Source organism: Athene cunicularia, assembly GCF_003259725.1.
Source record: "Athene cunicularia isolate RWA chromosome 3 unlocalized genomic scaffold, athCun1 chr3_part1, whole genome shotgun sequence".
NCBI lineage: Eukaryota > Metazoa > Chordata > Aves > Strigiformes > Strigidae > Athene > Athene cunicularia.
The window spans coordinates 118,544,925-118,558,860 of NW_020799097.1; the positions used below are offsets into that span (position 1 = coordinate 118,544,925).

The following is a 13,936-nucleotide window of genomic DNA, read 5'->3' on the forward strand; positions in this document are numbered from 1 at the left end:
CGACTGCAGACTCCACATTAAGACCCCTGATCCCACTGGATCCATATCTGTTTACATCCGTTTACAATTTTACATTGTGGCATTCTGTTCCTCTAGGCTGTTTTTCCCAGCTTCAACAGTGAAGAAATTAACACATTAAATTATTCTGAGCTACCAAGTCAATAAGAAAACCCTACATCATCATCAGCCTTAGGTTGAAATAAGCCAAATTCTGTTTGATGCCAGCAGAGAGATGGTATCTATATAGGGCTGGTTACTGGGCTTGGTGCTTTGTAACTTGTCCTAGAGCAAAGCAGAAGTGACCCCACTGAAAACATGAGTCTTCTCCCAGTACTTGTTTTTATAAGGTCCCTCGGGGACAGAGGCAATGAATGTCCCAGCCAGCTGTCCTCTTTCAGTGAGCATCAGGCTCCTGGAGTGGTTGCAATTGCTCTGTGTTCACTGGGGTTAATCCTGATTTGAAGTATCCATACCAGTAAGAAAACCAGCCCTGAGGCCATACTCAGATTAGAGATTAATAAATATCCAGTGCCAATCAAAGTAGCAGGTCTCAGTTTCCTCAGCCTCTGGAAAAAGGAGTACTTGGACACAGATCTTAACAGCTCACTCCATCTCTGATACCATTACCACAAGCTTACTCACTTACTAATTGAAGCAATTATGCTGTCCTAAATCACCTAATTCCAAGGCATTTCTAAGTGTAAGTAACTGAAGTATTTTCCATGGAAGGACAACTTTTCTCTTGTATTAACATACATAAATGCAAAATAATAACACTATCTTTCTTTCTCTTGGATGTCATTGGTGTCTTAGTAAGTGGATGTATTGTATTATGTTTCTAGACCTTGAAGTTTATAACCCTTCCTTTCTACATCATTACATCTTGTTTAAATTAATATATTTCCAACATCTTCCTCCTTTGTTTTACTCTTCCCATATTAGTAAAAACCATCTTTGGCATCCGTGCAGCATACATCTTTTCAACAATGCATCAGTTCAGATTAATGCATTGTAATGTCATTATTAACTCGGTTCTACATGGTCATTTTTCATATTCTGTTGAAGACAAAAGCAAACAAACAAAAATACAATTCATTCCACACTGTCATCCCTTTGTCCTGACCAGAACAACTCGATCGTGTTGAAGAAGGCATGAACCATATCAACCAAGACATGAAGGAGGCCGAGAAAAATTTAAAAGATTTAGGGAAATGCTGTGGCCTTTTCATATGTCCTTGTAACAAGTAGGTACTGGGTACCGGCTCTGCTATGTGGTGTCCAGTTTTTTGTCACAGTGAATGTCTGAAGTTTTTGTCTTTTTTTTCTTTGTCCTTTTCCATCTGCTTCATTCTGTGGGGATAAAATACTTGTGTTTAATCAGAACAACTGGAACGCATCGAAGAGGGAATGGACCAAATCAATAAGGACATGAAAGAAGCAGAAAAGAATTTGACGGACCTAGGAAAATTCTGTGGTCTTTGTGTCTGTCCATGTAACAAGTAGGTGCTGCCTGCCTCATCTCTTTGAGCACTTAAGGCTGATCCCAAAGGCCTTGTGAAGCTCATCCTTGCTAGGCACATGGACAGGATGAGCATGTGGCATGCAGAAAGAACGATTCTGGTTCAAATGCATTCATCTCATAGCATAGACAACTGACTGGGAACTACTGTAGATGCATTAAAATCAGGCATACTGCAGTGAAAGCTTCACTGTTGACACCTTTTAATGGTAAAAGTTTCAACATTTTACACAAAGTGTACTGACTGGTTCCATTTTCCAGCAAACAAAAACACCGGGGCTACCTTGTTCTTGGAGACCCTAAATTTTGAAACATATTTTCACAAGCAAGTTTAATAAACAAAACAGTTGAAAAAAATGCAGAAGAGGTCTTAATAAATAGTACTCAAAATTACGGGTGAAAAAATCACACCTTTTTTCATTGTTCAACAGAAATAGTCCTTGACAAGATTTTGAAAGAGAAATGACGTTTCACAATTGGAACCCAACTTGAAATGGTTTTCATCCTGCCATAGGCAACAAATTGGAGAAAATCTGAACATGCCAAATTTCTCTCATTTGGGTAGCATGTACACTAAGCAGAAATGTTGAAATGCATTGGATTTGCTTGCATGCCATCACACTTGAACGAGACCGTCCTCCAAGTAATGCAAAGCTTGTTTTAAATGCCAAATGAAAATGTGATGTGCGGTTATGTGGGTGTAGGAAATGGGGGACAAAGTGGACCAACCAGAAGTCCTTGAGGAATGGCAAATCCATCAGGCAGGGGAATAGGCATGCAACCAGGTTACAGTGAAAACAATCATAAATGGTTGGCCAGAGACTGCAGGAAACAAAGCAGTGCAGTGGTTCTGTAGTATCATAATATAATACTGCCTTTCTGCGTGGCACGGATACTTTGTCTTCGCAGCCAGGGCCTGATTCTACCATGATGATCAAGTCCCAGGGAAAAAAGAGCTGTCATGGAGTTCAGTGGGTATTTTGCCAGAAACGGGAATAGTAGGACTGGCTTTCTGCCTCATCAGTCACCATTTATTTTTGAAGTTAATTCCCTTGGGACACAATACAGATACTGCCTCGGCTTTAAAAAAAAAATTTTAAAAATTAAAAAAAAAAAAATAATCAATTTTGCTCTTGTGTACCAAGCCATGAACACTTTGCTGGGGTAAACGTTTTGCCCAGAGTATGTGTACTACTGCCTTGGTGTGCAGAATGGGAGAGGTAAGGAGGAATGGAAAGAGCTACACACACACAGAGCCTTTGTCAGTGGGACTGCCTGCAGTTGGTATCAGCTCCGATACAGGCTTTAGCCCTGCTGTCCTGCACCAGAGGACCCGGTGCAGAAAAGTGCTGCAGGTACAAGAGCATGCCATGGAAACTTTCCATCTCCCACACTCTAAAAAGAGTGTTGCGACTTAAAAAGTAACGCTGTCCTGGCTTGCTTCTCCTGGAGAAATCTGGCATAATGCCTACGTTAAAACTTTACCCTTGAAGTATAAAAAATTCCGATGTATTTTCCAGGAATTGTCACCTTTTTAGAGCAGCTTTAATATTCTGTACTGTAGGAAAGGCTGCTCAGAACTGACAGCCAGACCTGTGGCATGGATGAGGTTAGCACCTGACACATGGTCTTGAAACATTCACTATGATCACAGTATTGCAGTATCAGAAAATCAATAGATGCAAGAACAGAAGGATACTGCACGCATTCGATGTGGGGGGCATTCACTTTTAAAGGAAGTATTCTTTTAAAGGAAGTGTTCTTCCCTGCTTTAAGGAAGTATTCTGACCTTTGCAGTCTGCAGCCAGATTTCCTGAAGTAGCATTGCTAATCAGTCAATGTGTTCAGAAACAGAGTATGAATGAACAATGCTTTTAGAGACTGTTCCTTGAATCATGGTGCCAGGTCTCAACTGGTACAAATAAGATGATATTCTGAGAAGTGAAGCATGGGAGGAAGAGAAATCCATACAATTCTGGGCATCAGTATCACCCTGGTGCCCTAATTCTCCTCTGGTTGGTGGTAGATTAATGGCATATATTTTTAAAAGCTTAACCATTTCACACATAACTACGATATACAGAGTAAATACAACAAAGCTTGATCCTACATTCTTAGGAGACCCAAACTGCTCATGGCATGAAACTTTGACCAGGCTGCATTCAAAAGACAACTGCTACTGACCGTGAGCAGACCCAGACTCCACCTGTCGACTTTAATAGGAAGTCCACAAGAAAACAGAGATCAAATTCTGGGTGTATAAAATCATTCACCTCAAACACAGAGACTGTCTCACTCTCAAAGTTGCACAGCTCTAAAGAACAGGCATAAAGCTGTATGTGCAGCAAGAGCACAACTTTCACTCCTTTCTAGAAATGCCAGAGCTGATGTATAGTTTCAGAGAACTAAGAACAAACAAGCCAACCATCATCTTATTAATTCTTCACAAACTTTAGTAGGAAATAAGCAACAAAACAGATGAGTAGGAAAGATCCTCTTTTCATCCACGTTTTAATTCTATATTGGAGCATGCAACACATCTTCAGGCTCAATAGAAGCCGAGCTGCTTCAGGGGGCATGGAGAGAACATAACATCAGGGATGGCTTTGTTGTGTCCTTTCCAAATCCTGCAGAAGCACGTTCAGTTTCTCCCCCAAAATTCAAGCCACAGGGCTGTTTCTATGACTGATTGGAGCTGATCAAAGAACAGGGGAACCACGGAGATTTGCAGTTCCCAACAGTTTTGTTGGAAATTGCTCCATGTCCAGAATAAAATCAAGAACTTATACCTACAGATCCTAAACACTCACACTCTCCTGTTGAAGTGTTCAATCTCATCTGACGACCCCAGCGACAGCAACCCTAAATACGCTGCACATGCTAATCTGCCACTGAAGGTATGCCTGGATTTTAATTTTCTATCCATGGCAGCTCAGTCAAAAATGGCTCTCTTGAAAGTGAATGTTAACTGTCATAAACAACAAATATAACAAGTTGCTAGGCTATTTTAAAGTCCTGTGGTTTAAAGCTCCTGAAGGAAGTGATGATCCATTTTTGCCTGTGTCTTGCTTATTGTGAAGGCTGTTACTGCTGATGCATTAAGAGTATGATGAACTATTGGGGCAACTGTGCTTAGTGAGAATGCTTCACTTCTTATTCATGCCTGTAGCTGGTGCATGAAGAAAAATGTAGAAAAATTTCCCTTTCTGATGCTAGATTGCTCGTATCTTCTCTTTTCTCCTGCACTCATTTCACTTCTGCCTATTTTACTTTTTGTCTCTGTGGATAAAGGTTTGTACATCAACTGTCGATGTATGATTACTATTTTCAAGTACCGATATATTATTTGAAAAAACTAATGAGCCCTATGAAGTTTATGATAAAATCATCCCCAAATCATTTTGGGAAAGGTTAGTGGCTTTAAATGCCTATCATGCCACATACATGTTAAAAAAATATCGACAGAAACCCAATCTTCTGCATGGTAAAATGTTAGTCTAGCCAAATCAGTCTTTCTCTAAGAGGGTGTGTTGCTGTGATGTGATGTACACACTAAACTTGGCAGTTTTGTTTTTATGTCTGTCTGCCAGTACGTTCTCCGTGTTTGATGTCAAAATGTATGTGTCACTGAAATGAAACAATGTTTTCTACTTATCTGTATTTCTTCTTTTTTTCTTTTTACTTTTTTTTTTTTTTCCTTCTTTCTGAAAATTAAGTCAACATCCGAGAACCTGTGTGCAGTGTTGTAGACTTGACAATTGCAATTCACCCTATTGGAAACAAAACCTCTGACCATCACAGTTGTTGTGGCAGTAAAGTAAAAAAACCAAAACCCAAAACCCTCCTTTTATTCAGGATTATGATATATCGGTATACAACCAATGACCCTCTATCTGAAAACTCATTTGCTTGATTCAGCTTTTAGCTTGGAGAAGTAAAGAGTTTTGCATTTGTCCTTGTCCACTTGATGCTTTGTTACTCATCATCTTTTTTGCATAGGCTTAAATCAAGTGATGCTTACAAAAAAGCCTGGGGCAATAATCAGGATGGTGTTGTAGCCAGCCAGCCTGCACGTGTCGTAGATGAACGGGAGCAGATGGCCATCAGTGGTGGCTTTATCCGCAGGTGAGCCTTTTTATCCACTGTTTTCTCTCTATTCTCCTAGTCACTGATATATTTAGATTTCTTCCATATGGTCATGAGTTCTGTGATGCTCATTAACTCCTTCGGTAGTGCTGGGTACTGTGATCGAGCCAGTGTTTTCCAGTGTGGTGGGTGCTCATAGGCTGATGGCGATTAAGACAGGTACTAAAGGCTTTACTGTGTCCTCTGACTTCCTCTAGTCCTGTGGGTGCTTACCTGAGCTAGTGCAAAGGATGGTTACAGTGCTGGAAATCGTGGAAGTAAGAATCTTAGCCCTGAGAGCCAGAAGATGCTTGAAAACTTGGCCCTACGCCTTCCTCCGTAAGACTGCCCAGATTTGGGCAATAATAAAATAGAAATAATATCCATTTATTTACTTCACAGCAGCAACGTGAGGTTGCAGACTATCACAGCCAGTCAGCACTGTCCTCTGCACTCCAGCTTCCTGGCAGGAGCAATGCACTTTTCCTGGGGGCCTTATTATGGGTCTCATTAATGACCGTTGTCAAATGCCTCAGAAATGAAGTGTCCGATAAACAGGAGTTTATTATTATTACATCTCAAGATATGTAGTGCTCGTTGTCCATCCTTGCCAGAAGACGTACCAAAGCATCCAGCACCCCTTCCTTTCTTTTCAAAAAGAAAAAAGCCTCAGGCTCCCTGCCAAAGCACCAAGCCAAGTGCAGAACTAGAAGCACACTTTTAACTAGAGGTATACTATATACTACTTCCCTGCTCGTGACTGTCCAGAAAACCTCACTGAATGGGGAACGATGCCCTATTCCTCAGCTGCTGTAAAGCCACAACTGTGGAGAAACATTGATGCTTTAGTGGCAACCCCTGTGCACTCAAATGAAAGCCAGTTGAAACACACAGCTCTACTAATGGCAACCAAACTGCAAACTTTCAGCAATACGTAGGGATCCAGCAATAAGTACATACTGATTACAGTGCTTATAGAGCATGTATTTAGATGACAATGCTATCAGCTGAGTGGATAAAGGCATACCAGTAGGCAAAGCTTTGATCTCTGAAGATTAAGGACACTGGATTAATAAGTAATTATCTTTCCAAAAACTATTATCCACTTATTTTTTTGGCTGCTGTGATAAAGGGAAATCAGTGTGAGAGAAACAATGCTGTCATGCAATCTGGAGCATGGGATGGAGTTGCTATTTAAGTTTGCTGGGTCTGCCATTCACTTTTTTTTTTTTTTTTTTTAAATTTCTGGATGGCAGCCCCACCAAAATGAAGATCGGGGCATGGTAACAGAATAGCAGAGAAGTTATGCTGCACCATAATCATTCTGCAAATAGACTGTAGCACCCTTTTGGCACCTACATGAACCTAAATTGCACAAGAGGCTTAAGGTAGTGATTTTCTGAGTGGAACCCATGGACCTTGCTTTTCCCAGTTTCAGTCGCCACATACTTTTCCAGCCACTGGAGTGTTGAACTGGGCCTTGGCTCAAGCAGACGTTTTTTCATCTAAAAACCAAGTAACTGAAAAAAAATGGTGCTAGGAATGAGACACAAAGGATCTTTACTAAAGCCAATAAATCAGAGAGAAGCTGCTTCTGTCATTTACCAGAAATACATTTAACTAAATAGGATAAGTCTGGATTTTCACAGCTGAGGCAGCTCTTCCTCAATATTTCAGTGAGCCCCAAGTGTACAAGGATTGGACAGTATCCATTAGCTATGTGTAGTTCAAGGAGGGGAGCAGGTATAGCTTCAATTCCACCACCCTCCAGCGTTTCCCACATACTTTAACCACACACAAGCACCCTTTCATTCTTTGTTTGAGGACCATGACCAGCAGAGAGGTGCAGTGTGTGGTACAAACAAGCTCAGACAGCAACATTTCTAGGAGCAGCAGACATGAGCAGTATAAACAGAGCAGTGATGAATGCAGACAATCTCAACAACCAAAAAAAAAAAATCTTTTCAGGCTAGCTGAAAATCCCTTTTCTTCAACGCTAAACACAGCAGCATGCTCCTCAGGTGACAAGCTAAGGAGGACGCGGGGGGTGGGGTGTGGTGGTGGTGGTGTGTTGGGTGAATCAAAGTTTCAGGGAGAACCTCCTCTGTCTCTGCTTCAAAGAATTGGGTTTTTTTGATCCCAGGGTAACAAACGATGCCCGGGAAAATGAAATGGATGAGAACCTCGAGCAGGTCAGCGGCATCATTGGCAATTTACGTCACATGGCCCTGGATATGGGCAACGAGATTGACACACAGAATCGCCAGATTGACAGGATCATGGAGAAGGTAAGCGATGACATTTCTACGAGGACCACAAAAGGGACTGCGTTTTCCCTACTGCAAGCACAGGCTGTGCATGCTGTCATTTTTCTTCAGCTCAGAGAAGGACAAGGGACAGAAATAGCTGCTAAAGCTCCTCTCTCTTCTCCCTCCCAATCACTGGGCCACAGCAGAGCGTGCTGCTGTGGATCTGCAGTAACCTTTGGTGCAGGTCGGGTTGAAACCACACTGCTGCTGAGGGGACCCCTTAGCACAGATCAAGGTTCCTTTTGCAACAGCTTTGGGAAAGGAGAAATACCCTGAGCCGTGCAGAATCACAGGGCTTGTGTCTGAATGCCCTGGTGCTTCCTGGCAAGTTTTAAGCTTTCTTGGGCTTTCTTTCCCTTGGAAATTCCATGAGTGATTGAGAATTGGATCACCTGTTTGGAAGACCAGTCCTCAGAAGAGGATAGGGATTTATTAAGCCAGGCTTTGCTGTATGGTAAGAGTGCAGCCAGCCTTGTCACGCTGCCTACTTATAACCACATTAGGACAGAGATCTACCAGCTCTCTTGGGGTGCGTGTGTATATGCGTACATATATACATACACACACACTGGGGCTCAGCATTACTGTAGCAAAATCACCATCTAAAAAGGCAGAGAGCACCGTTCCAGTGCCAGACCTGCATTGCAGATTTCGGAAGCAGATAACAGCACCCTCCAAAGCCAGCAGGGAACTCACTGCCATCCTCAGATCCCAAGATCTGTAAGCCATCTGCATACGTACTGGCAGAGCTCCAGGCACAGGCACAGCCAGGCTGAAGTGGCATAAGAGGCTCCATCTTCATCTGGTGTAAAATCAATACAACACTTCAGCTGAGATTTACACAACCTGAGGATCTAACCCAGGGACTTATATGTCCTGCTTAGACTTAATGCTGACCTTAAGAGGTAGAGCCTGTATTCCTGAACCCCTTTAGACATTCTTCTCACAAGAGCAGGATGCCCATGCCTATTTTTCATGTAAATTAACTACATCAGAGCCTAGTGAAAAAAAAATAAAGAAAATACTGCCCTGAGAGATTCACTCAGATAGATTTCCTTATTGGAGTTTGATTCCTGAGAGAAATGGGTGAAGTATATGTTGTCTTAAAGATGGGAATTTCAACTCTGACAGACAGTCACATGACATGGCAGAACACATGGCTTTGTGTTGGTCAAAATTTTTGTTTTAAAAAGCTGCATCTGTTAGTTTGACCGTGTTGGAAAATACACTGTATTACTGTGACGCCATCTGCAGCATTTCATATTTCTGGGAAAAATAGGAGCATTGGGGGGGGGAAGCATTTACTGCTGCTATTCAACACGAGAAAGCAGCACATCTATTTACAGTGCAAGAAGGGACTGGAAGATTATACAGCCTACCATCATAACTACCTTTAAATAAGAAGCCTAGGACATATGTTATTTTCTCAGAGCAAGTATGAGGACATGCACTACTACATGTTACCAGCTACCCTACTCATGATATAACGTAGTGGCAGGAACATGCCCTGTGGATGGAAATCAGCTGCGTCCTATCTGTGCCTGCAGGATACTATCACAAAGCACAGCAAGCTTAACAAGTGACTGTTCTTCTATCGGTTCAGGCTTGCAAACATCTAGATTTTGAAAACATTGACCAGGCCCTGTGTGGAGATGAAGCACATGGGCCAAATCTCTAGGCGATGCATGCTGAGAGCAGTTGGTTAACTGAGGGGACTGGCTTTCCACATCTATGCAGCCCTCTTACAGAGTTAGGCATTTCATGCAGCAAGAGAAAAACAACATTGCATGCTAATGTGATTCATTAAATCCAGCCTCACAGGCAGGCCTCATCAGGCAGAGCCCTTGGCTAAATAACAGTGACACATTTCTGAAAAATGGACCTGCAGTGTACACAGAGGAATCGACATGAAAGAAGCACAAAACCAAGACAGCTTTCAGTCTTAGTGAAAATCTGACATATTTCTCAGAATAAGGACACACAGTAATGACATACTAGAAAAAGAAACACAATATATTAGGAAAGCCCTCTATAAGAGACAGAAATGACAGTTAGCTGGATGATACTGAAACCACAAATGCGTACACACCCCTTTTGCACTGAAATACACCGAGAGACCATCGTCCCTAGCTGGCAGTGGGCATACAGCATTGCTAGAGTTGTTTTCTTTTCCTGACCAGTACTGTGCTTTTGGTCAATTATGATCATTAGAAAGATCCTGGGCTAGCACATGTTGCAAAAGTTGGGGTGTGTCACAAAGCTAACCCGAATGCTCCTAAAGCATTTATGTTAAATGGGATGCATGCATCCAAACCAGAGCAATCTCATAATGCAGGGATGTAATCTGATCTATCCATAGTAATAGTGATAGCAATGAACAAAAGGCTTTATCCTTCCCACAGATCAGAGAGACAGGGACAAAACCTAAATGATTATGTGACCAGTAGGTCGAATGGCCCAGACATCATCATCAGAGGACCCTGTCCCTAAAAAGGAGTCTGGGAGGAAAGTAGGAGGGGCTCAGAACATTTTGTCTTGACCTAGGTGGGAAGATCTGTACAAAGACTCCCACTTGACTTCAATGCAACATCATCCACCAGAGTTAGACCTTAGTATTCCTGTTTAGGAACATTATGTTTCATCAGTTTTCAATCAATATTCATGTATGTCATGACAAACGTAACTGCTTCCAAACTTATTTTTTAGGTAGACTTTTGGCAAAAGCACACAAAACTGTGCTGTGGTAGACAAGGTCAAACTCATGGCTAAAACAGTGTGGCTTATAATGAGTAATTATGTTGATTTACTCTTGTTGAAGATCTGGCTCATGCTGTTGTACCAAAAATACACGTCTACATAGCATTTGCCAAAACAATTATGGAGAAAAGCCCAAGATATTTAAGAATGATTTATTGCACATCAGTATAACCATTTTTAAAGGGTTTTTAAAGGTGTGTGAGAAAGTTGCTTCACCGTTCTGTTTTTGCAAATTGGACATTTAAAATAAAGCTGTACAATTTGGATACACCCCAGAGAAAGTGGGAACAATCAAAGCTAACAAAATGCAGCCGTCAAATCACAGAAAAGAGTTTGCTATTTGAGTTCATGCTTTTAAAGCAGTAACACAATTCTCACCTTTCCCCACAGGTCTGTTTTAAAAAATTGAAAACATTTTCTATCTAGTCCCTCTGCTAGCATAAGTAGGCGTAGCAACATGGGCTTGAATGGAGCTTTGCCAATTTTTGTCAGTTAAAACAATGTCTTTAGTCTCCAAAACTAACTTCTGCAGAGCTACAGAAAGCCATGGTCAAAGCGTCTTCCCATTCAAATACAACTCCTAAACCTCCCAATTGGTGCCATTTTTTTTAACAGAATTTTGTAATCATGGTGTTACCCCACAGAAGACAGTGAAGTTAACTGCTCGGCCTACGCCGGACTAAATTGATTGCTTCAAGTAATGGTAGAATCCCTGCCTTTTCTTAACTCCTGTTTATGCTGCAGCCCAATGAGAGAGGCTACTCTCTCTTGCAACTACACTGGTGAACTTTGTTGAGAGAGACGAATAATGGCATTACTCCTACCTATTCCTTTCCTTTCACCTGTAGAACAAAGAGATCCAGACCGATGTATTTTCAAATAAATTTATCTTTGTCAGCATTCCCTACATCAGATGATTTAGCTCCCCTGCTCCAGCAATTCTCTACACTGACCAAAATTTTAGTTTTGCCTGCATGCCTGGTGATCTGAATTAGAACAGAGCGTAGGTCCACTGAATCTCAGAGAGCACTAAAGCTTTTCACCAGTGAAATCCAGGTGCACATCATCAGTTCTCATCCTGTCATCCATTACCATCAATACCACTAGCAGTATCAATAGCACCAGCTACAGGTCTGGCACAGCATTTACAAGAGTTCAGTGAAGCTGAATACAAACATAAAAGCTCTACCCAAAGGCTACCTGAAGTTTCACAAAAACAGTAAATCTGTAATTTCTTTTTGGGTCCCTAACACCACTACAAAACCCAGCTCTCTGGTATTTTCAAGCTTCTTTCTTTTTTCCCCTGACCTAGCCAACGCTAGAGAAGTGTCCACAGCGTGTTGTGGATGTTCTCTTTCTGCCCTGTATTAATCTGTTTCTTTCCTTTGTGATTCCCTAGGCCGATTCCAACAAAACCAGGATTGATGAAGCCAACCAGCGTGCAACAAAGATGCTGGGCAGTGGTTAAATGCAGTGAAGTGCATTTCCTTTTAATGCTGTCCAGCAGGGCAGTACCTTCATGCTTTTATCATGGTATTTACCTACTAGGTTTGCACACATGCACATATCAGCCCCATTGTAAATGTTGTCCTGTGTAGTTTGTCAGCTTTCCAAAAATGATACTTGTAATTATTTTTTTCTAGATATCTTTCTTTCCAAAGGTTGTACATAGTGCTGATTTGATGGCTATAGCTCACTATGATGTTTTTTGGGATTTTTCCTTTCCTTGTTTCTGTTTTGGATTCCTTTCCTTTCTCCCCCTCTCCTCTTTTTTTTTTTTTTTTTTTTTTTGGAATGCTAAACGTGCTGTTAACCTTTAAATATACAGTATTGTTCTTGTAAAACTGTGACATTCCACAGAGCTACTGCCATGCTCCTGTCTTTGGGTATCATGATGTTTAAGCACTTAAACCTGCTGTCTTCAGTTCTTCATTGCCATTATCTGTTGTTATGATTTCATGATTAGACAATGTGGAATTATATTACTATAACAAGCATTGCACTAAAAAGTGATGTGATTTATGCATTTATGCATGAGGAATAAATAGACTTTTAGATTCCTACTTAAACAAGAATTTTCCCATGGCAGTAGCACACCAACAATGACAACAAAAGCATGCTCAGTATTCGGACTCTTTTGGGACTATGTTATACCAGCAAGTTTGCAGTTGTGCCACTTTTTTCTTGTTGATATATATATAGTTATTAATCATGATCATTTTTTTTAATTATGAAAAAAAGAGGGATTTGGCACTCACCATTTAGCCATTGCCAGCAAAATAAAAGCTTGGCTGAAAATATGTCAAAGACAAAAAGAAATAAGTGTAATATATTGGGTTTGTCTGCTGCTTTTGAAGACTATCTTTTGGAGGAAACGACTACCATATGAAATGGTGCAAAGAAATTTAATTTTTATAAGGCTCTCTCTTACTAGTCGCTATCCCCATGTGGTTTGTTATCGGTACAGTTCTCTGTTGCTTACCTAGAGCTATGCACACCAAATCGCTGAGATGTTTAGTAGCTGACTTAATTAAAAAATAATAAAAAAACCTAAATGAATGAACTCTAGATAAACTGTGAGATAAATATAATTTACAGCATGTAATATGAAATTCCTTATGTCTCCTGTCAGTTTGTGAAGTGATTGACATTTTGTAGCTAGTTTAAAAATTATTAAAAATTATAGATCTCAGAATCCATGCTTGCTTTATCCATTTGTTAACTAGTTATTTGACACTTATCTGGGGAAAAGGAGAAGAGCAAATTCTAAGCACTCATTACAGACTGGTCCTGTGTTACACGTGGGAAACTATAGATGTCTGTTTGCAATACTGTATAAAAGTAACCACTCTAAAAATGGCATTTTACATCAGCACATTCCAAGTGAATATTATTTTAAATATCCCAGCTTGGATTGCCAAACACTGAATCAAAATATATTCTCTTGTTCAATGGAAAGGAAAAATAAAATAAATGTTATGGTACAGAAAAGTTCCCTAGTCAATAAAAATCTATTCCTGTAGTGGACCTAGCCACGTGCTAGTACACCTCTTTTCAGGGAACACTTTGAACTACAGAGTTTGTATATTCTGCTAAGAATAATTTTCTCAAATGACTAACGACTACTAGTGTTTACTGCCAGTGAAAAGTGTTATCATATTTTCCCAGGGGTTTTTTCCCCTATATGGACAAACTATAATTAACTCTGCATGAGTGACAGCATGTG

The 13,936-nt window shown here is 40.7% G+C and overlaps 1 protein-coding gene across 2 annotated transcripts in view; it reads left to right on the top strand.

Annotated features, from left to right (window-relative positions):
- SNAP25 (synaptosome associated protein 25) overlaps nt 1–13,420 on the top strand; it is a 29,886-nt gene extending 16,466 nt beyond the window's left edge. Inside the window, exons 4-7 of one of the 2 annotated variants that reach the window (XM_026846085.1) lie at nt 1,127–1,244; nt 5,519–5,644; nt 7,788–7,932; nt 12,110–13,420. In XM_026846085.1, the coding sequence (XP_026701886.1) occupies nt 1,127–1,244; nt 5,519–5,644; nt 7,788–7,932; nt 12,110–12,178 (458 nt within the window). In that variant the 3' untranslated portion in view covers nt 12,179–13,420. Of the gene's footprint in view, nt 1–1,126; nt 1,245–1,381; nt 1,500–5,518; nt 5,645–7,787; nt 7,933–12,109 lie in introns of both variants that reach the window. The other variant, XM_026846084.1, reaches the window with a different exon arrangement.
- The last annotated feature ends 516 nt before the right edge of the window (nt 13,421–13,936 follow it).